Here is a 23,924-nt window from a genome sequence, read left to right as displayed (position 1 = left end):
CCTCAGCTAGTAGGTGGAGCAGCTCCATGAAGCCTCAGTTAGTAGGTGGAGCAGCGCCATGAAGCCTCAGTTAGTAGGTGGAGCAGCTCCATGAAGCCTCAGCTAGTAGGTGAAGCAGCTCCATGAAGCCTCAGCTAGTAGGTGGAGCAGCTCCATGAAGCCTCAGTTAGTAGGTGGAGCAGCTCCATGAAGCCTCAGCTAGTAGGTGAAGCAGCTCCATGAAGCCTCAGTTAGTAGGTGGAGCAGCTCCATGAAGCCTCAGTTAGTAGGTGGAGCAGCTCCATGAAGCCTCAGCTAGTAGGTGGAGCAGCTCCATGAAGCCTCAGCTAGTAGGTGGAGCAGCTCCATGAAGCCTCAGTTAGTAGGTGGAGCAGCGCCATGAAGCCTCAGTTAGTAGGTGGAGCAGCTCCATGAAGCCTCAGCTAGTAGGTGGAGCAGCTCCATGAAGGCCTCAGCTAGTAGGTGGAGCAGCTCCATGAAGCCTCAGCTAGTAGGTGGAGCAGCTCCATGAAGGCCTCAGCTAGTAGGTGGAGCAGCTCCATGAAGGCCTCAGCTAGTAGGTGGAGCAGCTCCATGAAGCCTCAGCTAGTAGGTGGAGCAGCTCCATGAAGCCTCAGCTAGTAGGTGAAGCAGCTCCATGAAGCCTCAGTTAGTAGGTGGAGCAGCTCCATGAAGCCTCAGCTAGTAGGTGGAGCAGCTCCATGAAGCCTCAGCTAGTTGGTGAAGCAGCTCCATGAAGCCTCAGCTAGTAGGTGGAGCAGCTCCATGAAGCCTCAGCTAGTAGGTGGAGCAGCTCCATGAAGCCTCAGCTAGTAGGTGGAGCAGCTCCATGAAGCCTCAGCTAGTAGGTGGAGCAGCTCCATGAAGCCTCAGTTAGTAGGTGGAGCAGCTCCATGAAGCCTCAGCTAGTAGGTGGAGCAGCTCCATGAAGCCTCAGCTAGTAGGTGGAGCAGCTCCATGAAGGCCTCAGCTAGTAGGTGGAGCAGCTCCATGAAGCCTCAGCTAGTAGGTGGAGCAGCTCCATGAAGCCTCAGTTAGTAGGTGAAGCAGCTCCATGAAGCCTCAGTTAGTAGGTGGAGCAGCTCCATGAAGCCTCAGTTAGTAGGTGGAGCAGCTCCATGAAGCCTCAGCTAGTAGGTGGAGCAGCTCCATGAAGCCTCAGCTAGTAGGTGAAGCAGCTCCATGAAGCCTCAGTTAGTAGGTGGAGCAGCTCCATGAAGCCTCAGTTAGTAGGTGGAGCAGCTCCATGAAGCCTCAGTTATTAGGTGGAGCAGCTCCATGAAGCCTCAGTTAGTTGGTGAAGCAGCTCCATGAAGCCTCAGCTAGTTGGTGAAGCAGCTCCATGAAGCCTCAGCTAGTAGGTGGAGCAGCTCCATGAAGCCTCAGCTAGTAGGCGGAGCAGCTCCATGAAGCCTCAGCTAGTAGGTGGAGCAGCTCCATGAAGCCTCAGTTAGTAGGTGGAGCAGCTCCATGAAGCCTCAGCTAGTTGGTGAAGCAGCTCCATGAAGCCTCAGCTAGTTGGTGAAGCAGCTCCATGAAGCCTCAGCTAGTAGGTGGAGCAGCTCCATGAAGCCTCAGTTAGTAGGTGGAGCAGCTCCATGAAGCCTCAGTTATTAGGTGGAGCAGCTCCATGAAGCCTCAGTTAGTAGGCGGAGCAGCTCCATGAAGCCTCAGCTAGTAGGTGGAGCAGCTCCATGAAGCCCTCCGCCAGCAGGGGGCAGTATTCTGTCCTTTTTAAAATGTGTTAACAATAGGATCAGGGTTCTGCAGTGAGGAGCAGATGTCCAGAGGGTCCAGAGAGCATCATGTCATGCCTCATTCATAGAGAAAGTCTTTAGATTTAAACTCTTGGAGATGAAGTTCCTGCCAGAAAATCTATTTCTTTATTTATCTTGGCTTATTTTAATTCTGGATAACTAACAAAAAGAAAAAGGCTCAAAGCTGCAGAGATATTGCGTCAGGTTCTGATGAAGGCCAAAGATACCGAGATCTGTATCTGGTCTGGAGGTTCTGGTTCTGGTTCTGGTTCACACGGCCAAGAGGATTCGCTGATGGGCTGGTGGGTTGTGTTCCTGCAGGAAGACATCACACGAAACCCCAAACGCCTTAAAAGGAGTTAAAAGGAGAGAAGAGGAGGAAGAGGGTGGAAAGGGTTGAGAATGTAGTTGTTGGTCTTTTCTGGAGAGGGGATGAAGAAAAGTGATGTCATGCTCTCTGCAGAGAGAAGCATCATATATATAAATATATAATATATATATATATATTAGTGCTGTGAAAAATAACGCGTTAACTCAGTTAATTAAATTACAGGATTAACTAGTTGTTGTTTTTTAACGCATTTAACGCATGCGCAGAATGAGCTTCCAGTCCGTCTGTTGTTGGTCGTCTCTCCAGCAGCGTGTCATTCTGTCTCTAGTGTCGCTAACACGACTCCGATCTCCGTCTCGCGAGCCGCAGAGCTCGGATGCCGGCGTGCGCGTGCACATCGGGACGAAAAAAAGTCACTTGCACCCCCCCCCCCCCCATGATTAATCCACAGAAACCTGTGATTAACCTGATTAAAAATTGTAATCGTTTCACAGCCCTAATATATATTTCATTTATATATTTATATTTATATATATTAATGTATATAGTTGCCACACTGTCTAACGTTCAGAACTCTCTGGCGTGATGATAACATTATCTCACTCATGTTGATGTTGTGATGATTTTGGGCCAAATGCCAAAACCTGAATGAATTATGAAAACACATTTAGAATAACTCCAAATCCTCTGGTGTGTGATCACTTCATCACACTGAGCGCCACTGAGTGGCTTCCCTGAGGGCCGCAGCATCATTTACTCACTCAGGAGGCGGTCTCGTGCGTGTGCGTGTGCGTGCGTGCGTGTGCGTGTGCGTGTGCGTGTGTGTGTTAAATGAAGTATTTCCTCTTCTCTTCGCAGAGCGTTCAAAGCGGGCGGCGAGCAGAAGGTGAGCGTCTCCTCCGTGTGAACTCCTGGTGCTTTGACTGCATGACGTTGATGGAATGAGAAGAAGCTCCTTTAATCACAATCACCTCCGGCTTCAAGAGCACGTCGTGTCACTTTGAGTTTAAATTCACCCGCGTTAGCGTAGCATCAGAGAGGCGCTACGCTACCGTCTGCTGAATGGAGTGATGGGAATATTACTCTTTGAGTTCCTTTGGTCTGGGACGCGCTGCACAATCCAGTCAGTCAGGAGGCACATAGTTTCACTCTCAGACCTGTGTGTGTGTGTGTGTCTGGTGAACCTAAATGCTCTTCACAAAGGTTCCCTGTAAATCAATCTTCTTGTGCATAAAGCTGAGTGAGGAATCTCATCAGTGAGACGTGTCCATTAAGTCTGACAGCGTCTCGCTGAGCGTCTCCTCTCCTCACCACGAGGTGACTTTGGCCCGCTGCCAACACCATCGGACGTCTGTTCACACTCCTTCAGCTCTTCTTCTGCACCGAGGGAAGGCTGCAGGAGCCGCGGCTCCGGCCCGCGGGCTGCACCGAGCCTCGAGCCGGAGCCGCGGGCTGCACCGAGCCTCGGGCCGGAGCCTCGGGCTGCACCGAGCCGCGGGCCGGAGCCTCGGGCTGCACCGAGCCTCGGGCTGCACCGAGCCTCGGGCTGCACCGAGCCGCGGGCCGGAGCCTCGGGCTGCACCGAGCCTCGGGCTGCACCGAGCCTCGGGCCGGAGCCTCGGGCTGCACCGAGCCTCGGGCTTAATGAACATATTGTTCTGCGCTGGAATCTTCCTAAATATGGAGCTCTGGCTCGTGCAGCAGCAGGAGGACCTTCACTGTGCATCCGGAGTGTCTTACTGCATGTTGTGTGCTGCACCCCCCCCCCCCCACAGGACTCACTGGCTCCGGCCTCCGTGCAGCCAAAGTACTCCTTTGCTCCGAGCTCCACCATTAACAAGATGGCGAGGCCGTTTTCAGCAGCTGGTGGCAACCCGGCCGTTAAACCCGTGGCCTACTCGCCCAAAGCTAACCGCGGCGCGCAGCCGCCACACAACGGGTAGGTGGACCGCACTCAGCAGGCGACACTCGGCAGGTGATGCGTCACAACAAGCCTCCACCATCCCGCCTCTTGTTTTATGGCTGAGGGCGAACGCTCCGCCGGCGGAGGGCGGCACTTTGCCGACGTCGGCAATTCAGCTCGTTTTTCGGATGATGAAACCTGTTTTACAGAGTTTAGTGACGGATGTCTCGATATAATCAGTCAACGTTTTATGGCCTTGTAAAATCTGTATAATTAGTTTGGGTTGTCTATTTCTGAACTCCATTAAATTTTGGTTTACATCTTTTTCTTTTATCCCCGTCATCCTCACTATATATATATATATATGTGTATGTATAAATACATACGTGTGTGTGTATATATATATATGACACATATATATGTGTATATATATACACACATGTATATATATTTGTATGTGTATATATATATATACACACATATATATATATATATGTATATATATGTGTATATGTACATATATATGTGTGTATATGTATGAAGAATGTATAATTTCTTTAAAATCCATCCACCTGTTCCAGCTGATGGGTTATTGATCCTCTGTGATTGGTGCTCGTCTCTGGCTTATAAAGTCAATATTATGAAGTAAAAAAAATGTAAGAATGGATTTTCAAAGTGCACTATTAGAAGCCGTGTTTAAAATATTCATCATTTGACATCTCGCTGTCCCTTCGGTTCGTCTTTATTATATTGCATTGATTACACGTCTGCTCGGAATTCTTATTTATTTAAGTGAATCATGGTTCTGTGTCTTTAAGCTCGGCCTTTCCTCACACGTCTTCACTTCATCTCTTAGGTTCCTTGAAAACTTTATTGATACATTTTGTCTTCTGATCTTTTTGGTGGTAAATTATTTAAAAACACGTTCACTTTGTGTAAAGCTGCTGTGTATTAAACTTAAGTTATTGATCCCAGCACCACACTCTCACTGCGGGGATCACTAACACATGTAGAAGTCCTCCAGGTCTGGACCAGTTGTACAAGGAATCCAGGAACCAAGAAAATGCGAGTCTGGTGTGAAGTGGTCTTGGTTTTGGTCTTAGAGGGTCATGGTCCTTGAGGGTAGTGGTCTTAGAGGGTCATGGTCCTTGAGGGTAGTGGTCATTGAGGGTAGTGGTCTTAGAGGGTCATGGTCCTTGAGGGTAGTGGTCATTGAGGGTAGTTGTCTTAGAGGGTCGTGGTCCTTGAGGGTCTTGGTCTTTGAGGGTAGTGCTCATTGAGGGTCGTGGTCTTTGATGGTCGTGGTCCTTGAGGGTTGTGGTCCTTGAGGGTCTTGGTCCTTGAGGGTAGTGGTCATTGAGGGTAGTGGTCCTTGAGGGTCTTGGTCCTTGAGGGTAGTGGCCCTTGAGGGTAGTGGTCCTTGAGGGTCTTGGTCCTTGAGGGTAGTGGCCCTTGAGGGTCGTGGTCCTTGAGGGTCGTGGTCTTTGAGAGTCGTGGTCTTTGAGGGTCGTGGTCTTTGAGGGTCGTGGTCTTTGAGGGTCGTGGTCTTTGAGGGTCGTGGTCCTTGAGGGTTGTGGTCCTTGAGGGTCGTGGTCCTTGAGGGTAGTGGTCATGGAGGGTCGTGGTCTTTGAGGGTCTTGGTCCTTGAGGGTCATGGTCTTTGAGGGTAGTGGTCTGAGAGGGTCGTGGTTCCACATGTTTCTGAAGGTTCTCTGGAGGTTCTCTGGAGAGGGTCCACATGGTGGTGGATCAGTTTTAGAGCTCGAGAAACTAGGATCAGATCTTTCTTTCTGGGTGATCATGATCTCATGATCTCATCCTCTCATGATCTCATCCTCTCATCATCTCATGATCTCATCATCTCATGATCTCATCATCTCATGATCTCATCCTCTTCATCACTCAGCAGAGCGAGGAGCCGTGGGTGACCTGAGTGTTTGGGGTCATCTTGGGTCAGGGAGATGATGGATAACTTTACCCACAATGCAGTGCTCCTGTCCGCCTGTGACTAACTGCATGACTTGTGCACGTGTTTTGCAGCCTGCAGCATTAGTGATGAACATTATTGATGTTTGTTGTTGTTCTTCAGCGTGAAGCTGAACTCTGATCCTTTCTGTTTCTATTTCCTTTAAATGAACAGATGGAAGCTCTTGACAAGTTAGTATATTTATTCTTTCTGTCGCCGTCCAGAGAAAATAACATTTGCTTGTTTATTTTCCCTCTCACAAAACACCTCTCCCCTGTGACCTCGTGGTTCTATCTGTTTACTGGCTGGGAGCATTTCTGATGAATAGAATATTAATATTTTATATTTCAATTGCTTAACTTAAAATCATCCAATAATTTACAAGAAAAAGTCAAAGTCTAGAGGAAACGACATCAACAGATGTTGATACTTGTTTTTCCGTCTCTAATGGAAACCTCTGCTCTCCAAAGTCAATCAGCTGTTTTCTAGTAAACAAGTCAAACTGAATTAAAGCTGCAAGCAGCGTCGAACGGGTCCTCGCTCACCCGCGCCGGTCGGGGGAGCCGGCGGGACGCCGGCCCGCCAGGCCGAAGACGCGGGCGCGCCGGTCGGACTCGACTCGGGCCGCGACTTGTAACGAGCGCGACAAGTTTGGGGCGGATTCGACAAAGTCCAGTTCAGCCACTAGGTGGCGCTTTAACTACGTGAACATATTCATGCGTCATGTGTCCCTACGTGAAGTATAGACCACGTCATGTAAATTCAATGTAAAAAAAAAAAGTGATGAAAAAAAGCTGCCTTGTCTTGGAATCGATCACGCATCTCTGGGTGTCCAGTCCAACACTTATCACGGTGAGCTATGAGCCAGCTGGATTACAGGCAGCCGTAGGCGCTCACATTATTTTGGGCAGAAAAATTTGGGGCGGACTGAAGGAAGTCCAGTTGAGCCACTAGGTGGCGCTTTAACTACGTGAACATATTCATGCATCATATGTCTATAAGTGAAGTGTAGAAAAAACCCAGATAACATTATTTTTGCCTTAGCCTGGAATCAAAAACAGGTCTGTGTCAATAGGCAAGCACCTATTGCTCTGTACCACTGATTAGATGTAATTGCATCAGCTGTAGGGGGTAAGATTATCGTGAAAGTGAATAAATTATGGTTATTTTACTTTTCAATAGGTGATCAATAGGTGTTCCTGGAAGAAATGTGCTTGTTTCTTCGTGTGAATGTGTTCAGGCTTTGACTGGCATCACGCCTGATTTTTCTGGGAAGTATTGGATGAGTTTAAGCAATAGTTTTTAGCATAAAGAAATCACAGAAAGTACACAATTATTGGCAGTAAAAAAACGTCAATTTCCTACCGACGAAAAGTCCGGTTTTTTTCACAGTGTTCATTATTCAAGTCTTGAGATTCTATAAAACTGATTTTTAGCCGATTCTGTTGGCGTTTTGTGGGAGAAATAATCGAAGGGGAAAAAGTGGAAAATGGCCAAATCAAGCAAAAAACGCCAAAAAACGCCAAAAACGGCCAACTTTGGTGAATTATTGTAGCGCCCCCTACGGTTCAAATTGCACGAAATTTGCTGTGAATGTTTCAGGCTCCATTCTGCACATATCCTGACAGTCTGTTATTTTTTTCCCCAATAGTGTTGAAGTTATGAGCATTACAAAACAGGACACGCCCCTAAAATGTTCGTTCGGCCATAGATGCTTACCACAATAATATATTTGAAAAAAGATGATAGATCTTAGATGATATAGCTTCCATGATCATTATCTCCAATAGGTTTGGTATGAATTGGACCCCGTATGTCGGAGCAAACGCCTCTGATGTGTTTTTCACAAAATAAAATATGGCGGAAAATTTAAGTAGGCGGAGCTTAGGGTCCTGAGAGGCTTTTTTGTAGAGGAGGTCCAAGTGGACTTGGAAAAAAAAAATGCTAGTCATTTGAACATACTGGGTGAGGGGCGTCGCCGGTCAAACTTCCAGGTGGCGCTAGAGAGCAATTTTTGAAAGCCGAATTTCGAGGTCAGTGTCCATCGTCTATTTTCACCAAGCCTGACAAGCTTGCCAAATTTGGTGAGTGTACCCCCAATATGCGGTCAAAGAGGAAAAATAAAAATCCAGAAGAATAATAATACCCCTAACAATTTCAATAGGGTCCTCTCGGACAGACTTTGTCTGTCGCTCGGACCCTAATAATTGAGTATCTCAACGTCTAAAGACTCTTAACTCGTCAACACGCCTGTTCATCTCTCTTGATATTCATGTCTCCTGTCTCTCCTCTGACATCTTTATTCAATCTATTCAATCTTTATTCTGCAGGGGAGAAGCGACTTACTCTGGCGATGAGTCCAAGTAAGGGCGGCTGCATGCCGGCTGCATGCCGGCTGATTGGCTCGTGTGGCCGTGTAGACGTGGAGGAGCTGCTGCTCTTCGGTTTCATTAGCCGCATTCATCTCCATCCTCCTCTCGCTTTATGATGATTGCATGCTGCAGTTGACACGGAAGGCGCTCCTTTGTTCTGCTTCTGAGTTGCTCAGCAGAATAAAAGCCTTAAAACACAGTAAAGTGTTCCCACAGACTAGCAGCTTTCTGCTATTGATTCTAACGACGGTTATAAATACCGTCTCTAATGTCCCTTTATGAGCGTGCGTAGTGTCCCCGGGAGGAATCTAAGTAATGGATCTAGCTCGCTTATTGAGTGGCCGTGATGCTGAGAGTTGCATGTCCAGGATGTCCTCTGTCTCCAAGGTCGTGGTACCTAGCCGGTGTGAGCGGGCGCTTGTTGGGTTTGTGTTGACCCGCCTGCCGTGAGCTAAGCTGGGTGTGTGTGTGTACAGGCACGGCCTCAGGATGGAGAACCTGCCTTGTTTCATCCCCAACGACCGCAGCAAGAAGAGGCTGATCCAGGACACGGAGGACTGGCAGCCCCGCACCGGCACCACCCAGTCCAGGTCCTTCCGCATCCTGGCCCAGCTCACGGGCACCGACTTCAGTAAGTCTGGGGCCAGGTCTGGCGTAGCCCAGAGAGTGAGAGCCCAGAGAGTGAGAGCCCAGAGAGTGAGAGCCCAGAGAGTGAGAGCCCAGAGAGTGAGAGCCCAGAGAGTGAGAGCCCAGAGAGTGAGAGCCCAGAGAGTGAGTGCCCAGAGGTGAGGCCCAGAGGTGAGGCCAGAGGTGAGGCCCAGAGGTGAGGCCCAGAGGTGAGAGCCCAGAGGTGAGAGCCCAGAGGTGAGAGCCCAGAGGTGAGGCCCAGAGGTGAGAGGCCAGAGAGTGAGAGCCCAGAGAGTGAGGGCCCAGAGAGGGAGAGCCCAGAGAGTGAGAGCCCAGAGGTGAGGCCCAGGAGTGAGGCCCAGAGGTGAGGCCCAGAGGTGAGGCCCAGAGAGTGAGAGCCCAGAGGTGAGGCCCAGAGGTGAGAGCCCAGAGGTGAGAGCCCAGAGTGAGAGCCCAGAGGTGAGAGCCCAGAGAGTGAGAGCCCAGAGGTGAGGCCCAGAGGTGAGAGCCCAGGTGAGAGCCCAGGAGTGAGAGCCCAGGAGTGAGGCCCAGAGTGAGCCCAGAGGTGAGAGCCCAGAGGTGAGAGCCCAGAGAGTGAGAGCCCAGAGGTGAGAGCCCAGAGAGGTGAGAGCCCAGAGGTGAGGCCCAGAGGTGAGGCCCAGGTGAGGCCCAGAGTGAGCCCAGAGGTGAGGCCCAGAGTGAGAGCCCAGAGTGAGAGCCCACAGGTGAGAGCCCACAGGTGAGAGCCCAGAGGTGAGGCCCAGAGTGAGGCCAGAGGTGAGAGCCCAGAGGTGAGGCCCAGGGTGAGAGCCCAGAGTGAGGCCCAGAGGTGAGAGCCCAGAGGTGAGGCCCAGAGGTGAGAGCCCAGAGGTGAGGCCCAGAGGTGAGAGCCCAGAGGTGAGAGCCCAGAGGTGAGGCCCAGAGGTGAGAGCCCAGAGGTGAGGCCCAGAGGTGAGGCCCAGAGGTGAGAGCCCAGAGGTGAGGCCCAGAGGTGAGGCCCAGAGGTGAGAGCCCAGAGGTGAGGCCCAGAGGTGAGAGCCCAGAGGTGAGAGCCCAGAGGTGAGAGCCCAGAGTGAGAGCCCAGAGGTGAGAGCCCAGAGGTGAGGCCCAGAGGTGAGGCCCAGAGGTGAGAGCCCAGAGGTGAGGCCCAGAGGTGAGGCCCAGAGGTGAGGCCCAGAGGTGAGAGCCCAGAGGTGAGAGCCCAGAGGTGAGGCCCAGAGGTGAGAGCCCAGAGGTGAGAGCCCAGAGGTGAGAGCCCAGAGGTGAGGCCCAGAGGTGAGGCCCAGAGTGAGAGCCCAGAGAGTGAGAGCCCAGAGAGTGAGAGCCCAGAGAGTGAGAGCCCAGAGAGTGAGAGCCCAGAGAGTGAGAGCCCAGAGTGAGAGCCCACAGAGTGAGAGCCCACAGAGTGAGAGCCCACAGAGTGAGAGCCCACAGAGTGAGAGCCCAGAGAGTGAGAGCCCAGAGGCCTGTGGCAGTTCTCCTGTGATCCGCTCATCGTGACACGTGGATAACGGAGTGATACTTTCTCTCTGTCTTTATTCTCATGACTGTAACCTGAGGACCAGAGGGCTATAGATGCTAACGTGTGTCTCCATCATGAGGGCTATAGATGCTAACGTGTCTCTATCATGAGGGCTATAGATGCTAACGTGTGCCTCCATCATGAGGGCTATAGATGCTAACGTGTGTCTCCATCATGAGGGCTATAGATGCTAACGTGTGTCTCCATCATGAGGGCTATAGATGCTAACGTGTGTCTCTATCATGAGGGCTATAGATGCTAACGTGTGTCTCCATCATGAGGGCTATAGATGCTAACGTGTGTCTCCATCATGAGGGCTATAGATGCTAACGTGTGTCTCTATCATGAGGGCTATAGATGCTAACGTGTCTCTATCATGAGGGCTATAGATGCTAACGTGTGTCCATCATGAGGGCTATAGATGCTAACGTGTGTCTCCATCATGAGGGCTATAGATGCTAACGTGTGTCTCCATCATGAGGGCTATAGATGCTAACGTGTGTCTCCATCATGAGGGCTATAGATGCTAACGTGTGTCTCCATCATGAGGGCTATAGATGCTAACGTGTGTCTCCATCATGAGGACTATAGATGCTAACGTGTGTCCATCATGAGGGCTATAGATGCTAACGTGTCTCCATCATGAGGACTATAGATGCTAACGTGTGTCTCCATCATTATGGCTATAGATGCTAACGTGTGTCTCCATCATGAGGGCTATAGATGCTAACGTGTCTCCATCATGAGGGCTATAGATGCTAACGTGTGTCCATCATGAGGGCTATAGATGCTAACGTGTCTCCATCATGAGGGCTATAGATGCTAACGTGTGTCTCCATCATGAGGGCTATAGATGCTAACGTGTGTCTCCATCATGAGGGCTATAGATGCTAACGTGTCTCCATCATGAGGGCTATAGATGCTAACGTGTCTCCATCATGAGGGCTATAGATGCTAACGTGTGTCTCCATCATGAGGACTATAGATGCTAACGTGTGTCCATCATGAGGGCTATAGATGCTAACGTGTGTCTCCATCATGAGGGCTATAGATGCTAACGTGTGTCCATCATGAGGGCTATAGATGCTAACGTGTGTCCATCATTATGGCTATAGATGCTAACGTGTCTCCATCATGAGGGCTATAGATGCTAACGTGTGTCCATCATGAGGGCTATAGATGCTAACGTGTGTCTCCATCATGAGGGCTATAGATGCTAACGTGTGTCTCCATCATGAGGGCTATAGATGCTAACGTGTGTCCATCATGAGGGCTATAGATGCTAACGTGTGTCTCCATCATGAGGACTATAGATGCTAACGTGTGTCCATCATGAGGGCTATAGATGCTAACGTGTGTCTCCATCATGAGGGCTATAGATGCTAACGTGTCTCCATCATGAGGGCTATAGATGCTAACGTGTGTCTCCATCATGAGGACTATAGATGCTAACGTGTGTCTCCATCATGAGGGCTATAGATGCTAACGTGTGTCTCCATCATGAGGGCTATAGATGCTAACGTGTGTCTCCATCATGAGGACTATAGATGCTAACGTGTCTCCATCATGAGGGCTATAGATGCTAACGTGTGTCTCCATCATGAGGGCTATAGATGCTAACGTGTGTCTCCATCATGAGGGCTATAGATGCTAACGTGTGTCTCCATCATGAGGGCTATAGATGCTAACGTGTGTCTCCATCATGAGGGCTATAGATGCTAACGTGTCTCCATCATGAGGGCTATAGATGCTAACGTGTGTCTCCATCATGAGGGCTATAGATGCTAACGTGTGTCTCCATCATGAGGGCTATAGATGCTAACGTGTGTCTCCATCATGAGGGCTATAGATGCTAACGTGTCTCCATCATGAGGACTATAGATGCTAACGTGTGCCTCCATCATGAGGGCTATAGATGCTAACGTGTGTCTCCATCATTATGGCTATAGATGCTAACGTGTGTCTCCATCATTATGGCTATAGATGCTAACGTGTGTCTCCATCATGAGGGCTATAGATGCTAACGTGTGTCTCCATCATGAGGACTATAGATGCTAACGTGTGTCCATCATGAGGGCTATAGATGCTAACGTGTGTCTCCATCATGAGGGCTATAGATGCTAACGTGTGTCTCCATCATGAGGGCTATAGATGCTAACGTGTGTCCATCATGAGGGCTATAGATGCTAACGTGTGTCTCCATCATGAGGGCTATAGATGCTAACGTGTGTCTCCATCATGAGGGCTATAGATGCTAACGTGTGTCTCTATCATGAGGGCTATAGATGCTAACGTGTCTCTATCATGAGGGCTATAGATGCTAACGTGTGTCCATCATGAGGGCTATAGATGCTAACGTGTGTCTCCATCATGAGGGCTATAGATGCTAACGTGTGTCTCCATCATGAGGGCTATAGATGCTAACATGTGTCTCCATCATGAGGGCTATAGATGCTAACGTGTCTCCATCATGAGGGCTATAGATGCTAACGTGTGTCCATCATGAGGGCTATAGATGCTAACGTGTGTCTCCATCATGAGGGCTATATATGCTAACGTGTGTCCATCATGAGGGCTATAGATGCTAACGTGTGTCTCCATCATGAGGGCTATATATGCTAACGTGTGTCTCCATCATGAGGGCTATAGATGCTAACGTGTGTCCATCATGAGGGCTATAGATGCTAACGTGTGTCTCCATCATGAGGGCTATAGATGCTAACGTGTGTCTCCATCATGAGGGCTATAGATGCTAACGTGTCTCCATCATGAGGGCTATAGATGCTAACGTGTGTCTCCATCATTAGGACTATAGATGCTAACGTGTCTCCATCATGAGGACTATAGATGCTAACGTGTCTCCATCATGAGGACTATAGATGCTAACGTGTGTCTCCATCATGAGGGCTATAGATGCTAACGTGTGTCTCCATCATGAGGGCTATAGATGCTAACGTGTGTCTCCATCATGAGGGCTATAGATGCTAACGTGTCTCCATCATGAGGGCTATAGATGCTAACGTGTATCTCCATCATGAGGGCTATAGATGCTAACGTGTGTCTCCATCATGAGGGCTATAGATGCTAACGTGTGTCTCCATCATGAGGGCTATAGATGCTAACGTGTCTCCATCATGAGGACTATAGATGCTAACGTGTGCCTCCATCATGAGGGCTATAGATGCTAACGTGTGTCTCCATCATGAGGACTATAGATGCTAACGTGTGTCCATCATGAGGGCTATAGATGCTAACGTGTGTCTCCATCATTATGGCTATAGATGCTAACGTGTGTCTCCATCATTATGGCTATAGATGCTAACGTGTGTCTCCATCATGAGGGCTATAGATGCTAACGTGTGTCTCCATCATGAGGACTATAGATGCTAACGTGTGTCCATCATGAGGGCTATAGATGCTAACGTGTGTCTCTATCATGAGGGCTATAGATGCTAACGTGTCTCTATCATGAGGGCTATAGATGCTAACGTGTGTCCATCATGAGGGCTATAGATGCTAACGTGTGTCTCCATCATGAGGGCTATAGATGCTAACGTGTGTCTCCATCATGAGGGCTATAGATGCTAACGTGTGTCTCCATCATGAGGGCTATAGATGCTAACGTGTCTCCATCATGAGGGCTATAGATGCTAACGTGTGTCCATCATGAGGGCTATAGATGCTAACGTGTGTCTCCATCATGAGGGCTATATATGCTAACGTGTGTCCATCATGAGGGCTATAGATGCTAACGTGTCTCCATCATGAGGACTATAGATGCTAACGTGTGTCTCCATCATGAGGGCTATATATGCTAACGTGTGTCTCCATCATGAGGGCTATAGATGCTAACGTGTGTCCATCATGAGGGCTATAGATGCTAACGTGTGTCTCCATCATGAGGGCTATAGATGCTAACGTGTGTCTCCATCATGAGGGCTATAGATGCTAACGTGTCTCCATCATGAGGGCTATAGATGCTAACGTGTGTCCATCATGAGGGCTATAGATGCTAACGTGTGTCTCCATCATGAGGGCTATAGATGCTAATGTGTGTCTCCATCATGAGGGCTATAGATGCTAACGTGTGTCCATCATGAGGGCTATAGATGCTAACGTGTGTCTCCATCATGAGGGCTATAGATGCTAACGTGTGTCCATCATGAGGGCTATAGATGCTAACATGTGTCTCCATCATGAGGGCTATAGATGCTAACGTGTGTCTCCATCATGAGGGCTATAGATGCTAACGTGTCTCCATCATGAGGGCTATAGATGCTAACGTGTGTCTCCATCATGAGGGCTATAGATGCTAACGTGTGTCCATCATTATGGCTATAGATGCTAACGTGTGTCCATCATGAGGGCTATAGATGCTAACGTGTGTCCATCATGAGGGCTATAGATGCTAACGTGTGTCTCCATCATGAGGGCTATAGATGCTAACGTGTGTCTCCATCATGAGGGCTATAGATGCTAACGTGTGTCCATCATTATGGCTATAGATGCTAACGTGTGTCCATCATTATGGCTCTAGATGCTAACGTGTGTCTCCATCATGAGGGCTATAGATGCTAACGTGTGTCTCCATCATGAGGGCTATAGATGCTAACGTGTCTCCATCATGAGGGCTATAGATGCTAACGTGTGTCTCCATCATGAGGGCTATAGATGCTAACGTGTCTCCATCATGAGGGCTATAGATGCTAACGTGTGTCTCCATCATGAGGGCTATAGATGCTAACGTGTGTCCATCATTATGGCTATAGATGCTAACGTGTGTCCATCATGAGGGCTATAGATGCTAACGTGTGTCTCCATCATGAGGGCTATAGATGCTAACGTGTGTCCATCATGAGGGCTATAGATGCTAACGTGTGTCCATCATGAGGGCTATAGATGCTAACGTGTGTCTCTATCATGAGGGCTATAGATGCTAACGTGTATCTCCATCATTATGGCTATAGATGCTAACGTGTGTCTCCATCATGAGGGCTATAGATGCTAACGTGTGTCCATCATTATGGCTATAGATGCTAACGTGTGTCCATCATGAGGGCTATAGATGCTAACGTGTGTCCATCATTATGGCTATAGATGCTAACGTGTGTCTCCATCATTATGGCTATAGATGCTAACGTGTGTCCATCATGAGGGCTATAGATGCTAACGTGTGTCCATCATGAGGGCTATAGATGCTAACGTGTGTCCATCATTATGGCTATAGATGCTAACGTGTGTCCATCATGAGGGCTATAGATGCTAACGTGTGTCTCCATCATTATGGCTATAGATGCTAACGTGTGTCTCCATCATTATGGCTATAGATGCTAACGTGTGTCTCTCTCCTGGATCCCTCAGTGCAGGACCCAGATGATGAGATCATGAAGAGGTCCAGGTAAACACGTGTTTGTGGAGTTGCGTCGTTTACCTTCTGGTCTCCAGTGTTTGTGCGTTTGTTTGCATGCGGAAGTCGTTTGGCAACTTTTTCAGAAATTCAAGTTTTTAACCGATAACGTTGCTGCTTTAAATATTGTGTGGTGTGAATTTACATCCTTAGGATTATTGTTGATTTTATTCTAAGGAATTGAACATTTGGGTGAATGTGCTTTGTTTTCCTGGATGTTTGATGTTCCCCGTGTTCGTAGCCTATCCCAGCCGCCAGTTATCTTAGCTTAGCATAAAGACGGGAAACGGCTAGCATGTCTCGTCCACACCACGAGGTTGCTAGACAACCAGCAGAGACTCTGGAAAATGGCCCCACTAAGATGTCATTACATTCTTTATGTTCACACTTCATAGTTCAGTTTAATTAACCAGGATGAAACGTGCTAGCGTTAGCGACTGAGCCAGGCTAGCTGTTTCCTGTGCTAAGCTAGGCTACTTGGCTTCTAGCTGTATTTAGGAGTCAATCTTCTCATATAACTCTTGACAAAGTGAACTAGCATATCTCCAACAAGGGGAACTTTTCTTTCACTCTAGTCTTTGCCTCCCAGGCCCGTCTTGCACCTCTTTGGCGTTTCATCGTTTCATTCCTCACTTCCTGCTCCTCGTTTGTCTCCGTTCTCTTTTCCTTCCATCTCTGTTTCACGTCTGCCGCCTTCGCTCAGGGAAAAGTTCCTCACTGAGATCCAGAGTCCCCGTTACGCCCGTCTGAGGGACTGGCACCACGACCGCTCCGCCCGCTCCCTCAACATCAAGTCCTGAGCCGCCGCATCCCGGGCGCCATCGCGGGGCGCGCAGCCCGCCGGCGATGGCGCCACGTGAAGATGGCCGAGCGTCCGAAGGCGGTGAACCGATTCACCTTTGGGATAGAGACGAGGTGAAGGAGAAGTTTGGGGGGGAAAAGAAACTAAAGTAGAAGAAACGTAGATGACAAAAGCCCAAAGGAAGCTTCACGCTGAGCCTCAGATCTCCTGATGATGTCATCACTGAGGGCCCTTGTGTCTGGGGCCCTCATCTATATTTACTTAGACCTAGTGCAAGTTAAAGGGGGGGGGCGTTATTCTTCTTTAATTGTGAAGTTCAGACCTTTAATCTCTCTCTCTCTCTCTGTCTCTCTGTCTCTCTCTCTCTCTGTCTCTCTGTCTCTCTGTCTCTCTGTCTCTCTCTCTCTCTGTCTCTCTCTCTGTCTGTCTCTCTGTCTCTCTCTCTGTGTCTCTCTGTCTCTCTCTCTCTCTCTGCCCGTTTCTATTCATTGAGTTCTTCCTCCCGTAGAGTTTGTGTGTGATCCCCTCTTCTCGAAGGCTCCTCCGACCATTAGGAAAGGAAAGGAAGATAAATCTGTACTTTTTGTTTTTTCTGCTGTCATCAAAATTATAAAACATCTGGAAAAAAAAGCCTCTCTTGCTTCTCTGTCCTTCCTTCTGTGTTTCTGTTCTTGTTTATTCAATCTTAAGGATAACGCTTGATGTTCTTCTCTTTCTTGAGCTGACTTTAACTCTTTATTTAACTCGTGTACTGACACACGATGACGTAGAAGCAGGTTTCCTGACCGTAACGCGCTCAGCGAGGAGCCTTTAGTCCTGGATGAAAGGATCAAAGAGTATTTAATATCCAATAAAAAACCAACATTTTCACAGTGAGTCTCTTTATGAGAGGGAAACAGTTTCATGGTAAAACGTGTGAACCAGACTTATGTATAAAACATATCTTATGTAGGCCAGGAATGAAGCTGCCCCATGCTCTCTATTATTATTGTTATTATTAATATTATTGTTATTGTTATTATTATTATATTGAAGACATGAGTGTTTTGGCAACAGGGAACTATTTACCTATTTTAAAGAGATTAGTAAATTGCATTAAACAAAGTAAAGTTAAGATTTTTATTCACATACAGAAAACTGAACATGTAAATGAATGTTGTGCGACTCTTAACTCGTTGGTAAGTCCATAAGTTCTGGTAGTGTGACTGACTGTCGGTGGCTTCCTGCTCTAAACCCAAGAGACACTTTTCTCTGCCGGATGTTGAGCTGCCAACAACAACCTCTTCCTCCTCCTCCTCCTCTTCCTCGTTGCTCTGGTCCCACAGGAGCCAAAGAAAAACAAAGTGCATCTCAAATCAGAGGAAACAGGAAATGTCAAGGAAACGTTCCTCAGGAACATTATTGTGGAGTCGGAGACGTCTGCAGTCTGTGAAGTGGGAACTGTGCGCCTGCATAATGCTGAGCTGTGTGTGTGTTTGTTTGTTTGTGTGTGTGTGTTTCAATAAAACATGATCCAGGTGGGAATGAGCAGCTGTAGAGGATGTTCTCCAATTTGCACCTTCAGCAGAGTGAGAGAGAGTGAGAGAGAGTGAGAGTGAGAGAGAGAGAGTGAGTGAGTGAGTGAGTGAGTGAGTGAGTGAGTGAGTGAGTGAGTGAGTGAGTGAGTGAGTGAGTGAGTGAGTGAGTGAGTGAGTGAGTGAGTGAGTGTGTGTGTGTGTGTGTGTGTGTGTGTGTGTGTGTGTGTGTGTGTGTGTGTGTGTGTGTGTGTGTGTGTGTGTGTGTGTGGGTGTGGGGTTAGGGTTAGCATGCCGATCAGGGTACTGTTGGGGGTCCCTGAAGGCTGACATGGGCTCTCTGTCCCCAGCCATCCTTCTCATCAGCCTCTTCGCATATATATATGTGTGTGTGTATATATTTAAATATACAAACATTTATATGTATATATATATATACAAACATTTATATGTATATATACATATATAATACACATATATATATATGTATATATTTAAATCTACAAACATTTATATGTATATATAATATATATACAAACATTTATATGTATATATACATATATAATATATATACAAACATTTATATGTATATATAGTTATATCGTGACGGTTGAGCCGTCGGAGCGTTTCTTTATCCTCTGAGCAGCAGAGTGGTCGTCTGACTTTGTGCTGAGTGAATCAATGCGAGGCGTTCAGGGTCTGATTGCTCTCATTAGAGCATCCCTTTGTTACCCCCCCCCCCCCCCCCCCACACACACACACACACCTGTGGCTCTGATCGATCAGCCTCGTGCTGATTGATCGACTCGTGCTGCCGTGTAAATTGGCCTCTCAATCAATTCCAATTGTGTTATCGTGTTTTTTATTTAACATGTTAATCCGGTCGATTCCGTTACGTTAATCTGAAGTTCATCACACAGCAGGAGATCACCTGAGGCTCCGAGCGGCGGTCAGGTAGCCCACATGGGGCTCACTGAGCCGTAACCATGGTGCCTGAAGTGTGTGTGTGTTTGTGTGTGTTCTAATGAGTCATGTCCTCCACAGCCTCCAGCCGACTCCGTCACCTGCAGCAGCTCCTCATGACGGTACACACACACACACACACACCGTTACAACACACACACACATACACACTGTTACAACACACACACACACACACACACTGTCACAACACACACTGTCACAACACACACTGTTACAACACACACTGTTACAACACACACGCACACACTGTCACAACACACACTGTTACAACACACACTGTTACAACACACACGCACACACTGTCACAACACACACTGTCACAACACACACTGTCACAACACACACTGTTACAACATACACTGTATTCTATTGCGCAATAGTTGAAAGTCGAGTGTGTGGTTCCTCAGGCTCAAAGGCGGCGGGGTCGGGGGGGTCGGGGGGATCGGGTCCTTCCTCTCGGCCGCCGTGGGTCACCGACCCGAACTTCGCCGACCGCTTCCGCCCGGACAAGACGAGCACGGTGCTGACGCAGCACCGGCAGCCGGCCCGGCCCACGCCCATGCAGAACCGCAGCTCCATCCTGCAGGCGGCGGCGCAGCAGACGGAGGACGGCGGCAGCACGCCGCTGTGCGGCGCCTGCAACAAGATCATCAGGTGAGGCGGTGAGGCGTTCAGGCTCTACAGGTGCAGCCGGGCGGAGACGCTTCTTCATCCCTGAGACGTTCACTGACTTAAATAATCAGAATCTCGTTCCACAGAAACATGGTGGAGGTTTTATTATTCTGTTGAAAACAAGTGAAGCTACAACGTTCCCAGGAGAACTCAACAGGACCAGGTGTCTGTAAATAAAATACACAACACGACTCAGGAGCGGACAATTATTAGTTCTTCAGCCTATTTAAATTATTTATTGTGTTTGTATTTAATTATTTTGTTTGCAATCAATTATTCATTATCATCCTTATTTCCCATTCCTTCTTTATTATTCCTTTTTCTAGGAACGAGCACCATTTGATGTTCTGTGTGTTGTTCACTGAATGTCACGTGTTATATGTATATATATATATATAATATATATATGTATATAATATAATATATATAATATATTATATATTATATAATATATATATAATATATATTTTTATATAATATATTATATTACATACTATATATATTATATAATATATATATATTATATGTACCAAAACGTACTAAACATTCACAAAGAAAGTGTGTGTGTTCCAGGGGGCGGTACCTGGTCGCTCTGGGCCGCTCGTGGCACCCGGAGGAGTTCACGTGTTCCCAGTGCCGGGCGCTGCTGGACGAGGGCGGCTTCTTCGAGGAGCAGGGCTCCGTCTACTGCACCGCGTGCCACGACAGCCGCTACGCGCCCAACTGTGCCAAGTGCAAAAAGAAGATCACCGGGGTGAGAGCGGCCCTCCTGAGGGGGCCAGGAGGGCCGCTAGAGGTCTGCAGGGATCTGGTCTCCACCAGCTGAGCGCCACCTAATGACACCACCACCTCTCCTCCTCAGGAGATCATGCACGCCCTGAAGATGACCTACCATGTCGAGTGCTTCAAGTGTGCAGCCTGCAAGTCTGCAATCAGGAACCAGGCCTTCTACATGGAGGAGGGAGAGCCCTACTGTGAGAAAGGTGAGAGGTCAAGAGGTCAACTTCCCCCCCACTCCACCAGGCTGGGCCTCATGATGTGTGTGTGTCCAGCTTTACAGTGTCATGAATCAGATCAGTTCACTTAATTTCACATATATATTATGTATTATTTATAAAATATTTATATTTATATATAAAATCTGTGTTATTTATTTATATATATATGTGTATAAAATATGTATTATTTATATATATATAAAATATGTATTATAAATATATATATAATATCTGTTTTTATCTAAATAGAACACAAATATATTATTTATATATATATAATATAGATTATATGTATTTATAATATGTATATAATATACGTATTTATAATATATTTATATAAAAAAATATATTATTTATAATATACATATATATCCTTCCTGTACTCTGATGATGTCACCTCTCCTTCCTGTACTCTGATGATGTCACCTCTCCTCCTGTACTCTGATGATGTCACCTTTCCTTCCTGTATTATGATGTCACCTCTCCTCCTGTACTCTGATGATGTCACCTCTCCTTCCTGTACTCTGATGATGTCACCTCTCCTTCCTGTATTATGATGATGTCACCTCTCCTCCTGTACTCTGATGATGTCACCTCTCCTCCTGTACTCTGATGATGTCACCTCTCCTCCTGTACTCTGATGATGTCACCTCTCCTCCTGTACTCTGATGATGTCACCTCTCCTTCCTGTACTCTGATGATGTCACCTCTCCTTCCTGTATTATGATGATGTCACCTCTCCTCCTGTACTCTGATGATGTCACCTCTCCTTCCTGTATTATGATGATGTCACCTCTCCTCCTGTACTCTGATGATGTCACCTCTCCTTCCTGTATTATGATGATGTCACCTCTCCTCCTGTACTCTGATGATGTCACCTCTCCTTCCTGTATTATGATGATGTCACCTCTCCTCCTGTACTCTGATGTCACCTCTCCTTCCTGTACTCTGATGATGTCACCTCTCCTCCTGTACTCTGATGATGTCACCTCTCCTTCCTGTATTATGATGATGTCACCTCTCCTCCTGTACTCTGATGATGTCACCTCTCCTTCCTCTATTATGATGATGTCACCTCTCCTCCTGTACTCTGATGATGTCACCTCTCCTTCCTGTATTATGATGTCACCTCTCCTCCTGTACTCTGATGATGTCACCTCTCCTCCTGTACTCTGATGATGTCACCTCTCCTCCTGTACTCTGATGATGTCACCTCTCCTTCCTCTATTATGATGATGTCACCTCTCCTCCTGTACTCTGATGATGTCACCTCTCCTTCCTGTATTATGATGATGTCACCTCTCCTCCTGTACTCTGATGATGTCACCTCTCCTCCTGTACTCTGATGATGTCACCTCTCCTCCTGTACTCTGATGATGTCACCTCTCCTTCCTCTATTATGATGATGTCACCTCTCCTCCTGTACTCTGATGATGTCACCTCTCCTCCTGTACTCTGATGATGTCATCTCTCCTTCCTGTATTATGATGATGTCACCTCTCCTCCTGTACTCTGATGATGTCATCTCTCCTTCCTGTACTCTGATGATGTCACCTCTCCTCCTGTACTCTGATGATGTCACCTCTCCTTCCTGTATTATGATGATGTCACCTCTCCTCCTGTACTCTGATGATGTCACCTCTCCTCCTGTACTCTGATGATGTCACCTCTCCTTCCTCTATTATGATGATGTCACCTCTCCTCCTGTACTCTGATGATGTCACCTCTCCTCCTGTACTCTGATGATGTCACCTCTCCTCCTGTACTCTGATGATGTCACCTCTCCTCCTGTATTATGATGATGTCACCTCTCCTCCTGTACTCTGATGATGTCACCTCTCCTCCTGTACTCTGATGATGTCACCTCTCCTTCCTCTATTATGATGATGTCACCTCTCCTCCTGTACTCTGATGATGTCACCTCTCCTCCTGTACTCTGATGATGTCACCTCTCCTCCTGTACTCTGATGATGTCACCTCTCCTCCTGTATTATGATGATGTCACCTCTCCTCCTGTACTCTGATGATGTCACCTCTCCTCCCTGCAGACTATGAGAAGATGTTCGGCACTAAATGCCACGGCTGTGACTTTAAGATCGATGCCGGCGACCGATTCCTGGAGGCGTTGGGCTTCAGCTGGCACGACACGTGCTTCGTCTGCGCGGTGAGTCGCTGTGGGCTCCGTGGGGGGGTGAGGGTCTCTCTGTGGGGGGGTGAGGGTCTCTTCTCTGTTTCCCTTCTGGACCAGCACAATGCCCACTGAAAGATCTGCCTCCACCTCAAGCTTTTTTCTTCTTCTCTCTCTCCTTCTCTCTCTCCCTCCCTCCCTCCCTCCCTCACTCCCTCTCTCTCTCTCCCTCTCTCTCTCCAGCTCTGTCAGATCAACCTGGAGGGGAAGACGTTCTACTCCAAGAAGGACAAGCCTCTGTGTAAAGGTCACGCCTTCGCTCCGGTGTGAGCGAGAGAGCTTCACCTGCAGAGGGAGATCCTCTCTCTCTCCCCCCTCTCCATCTCTTCTCCTCCTCTTCTCTCCAGAGTCATCTCCATGACTCCTCCATCCGGTGTCAGCATGTGAGGCTCAGACCTTCAGCTCCACACTGTTACCCCTGCAGGTCGTCAGGATGTTCACTCACACGACCGAAGACCTGGTCTGGATCAAGTCCACCTGGACCTGGAGTTCTTCAGGTCCTCCTCCTCCCTTCAGGACTCACTTCCAGTAACGGGGGTCTAGTCCTCTTCCTCCTCCCTTCAGGACTCTCTTCCAGTAACGGGGGTCTAGTCCTCTTCCTCCTCCCTTCAGGACTCACTTCCTGTAACGGGGGTCCAGTCCAGCACAAAGGGGTCCGGTCCTCTTTCTTTAGTTTTTATTATCGCTGTGGGCCGTTTAAATATAATCTCGTGACGCTGAGGATGAACATCTGTAATATTTTATACTGACGGATGTTGTTGTTGTTGTTGATGATCTCGTGTGTTGTTGTTTTTTCTAACGTGTCGTCCTCTAACCAAACAGCTGTTGTAACAACGTGAACTCTTCCATGTCTTAAAGTAGAAATAAATAATTTTACAATA

General features: G+C 47.9%; 1 protein-coding gene across 1 annotated transcript in view; it reads left to right on the top strand.

Moving 5' to 3' along the window:
- Positions 1-23,924, top strand: part of pdlim7 (PDZ and LIM domain 7) — a 34,658-nt gene extending 10,734 nt beyond the window's left edge. The window contains exons 4-11 of the mRNA XM_056438669.1: positions 2,947-2,974; positions 3,864-4,027; positions 19,246-19,286; positions 19,593-19,839; positions 20,431-20,611; positions 20,720-20,840; positions 22,904-23,019; positions 23,227-23,924. Of these exons, the coding sequence (XP_056294644.1) occupies positions 2,947-2,974; positions 3,864-4,027; positions 19,246-19,286; positions 19,593-19,839; positions 20,431-20,611; positions 20,720-20,840; positions 22,904-23,019; positions 23,227-23,313 (985 nt within the window). The 3' untranslated portion in view covers positions 23,314-23,924. The remainder of the gene's footprint in view (positions 1-2,946; positions 2,975-3,863; positions 4,028-19,245; positions 19,287-19,592; positions 19,840-20,430; positions 20,612-20,719; positions 20,841-22,903; positions 23,020-23,226) is intronic.

Source organism: Pseudoliparis swirei, chromosome 19, assembly GCF_029220125.1.
Source record: "Pseudoliparis swirei isolate HS2019 ecotype Mariana Trench chromosome 19, NWPU_hadal_v1, whole genome shotgun sequence".
Taxonomy (NCBI): Eukaryota; Metazoa; Chordata; class Actinopteri; order Perciformes; family Liparidae; genus Pseudoliparis; species Pseudoliparis swirei.
The sequence above is the reverse complement of the archived record's forward strand: the minus strand, read 5'-3'. Positions and strand labels throughout refer to the sequence as shown.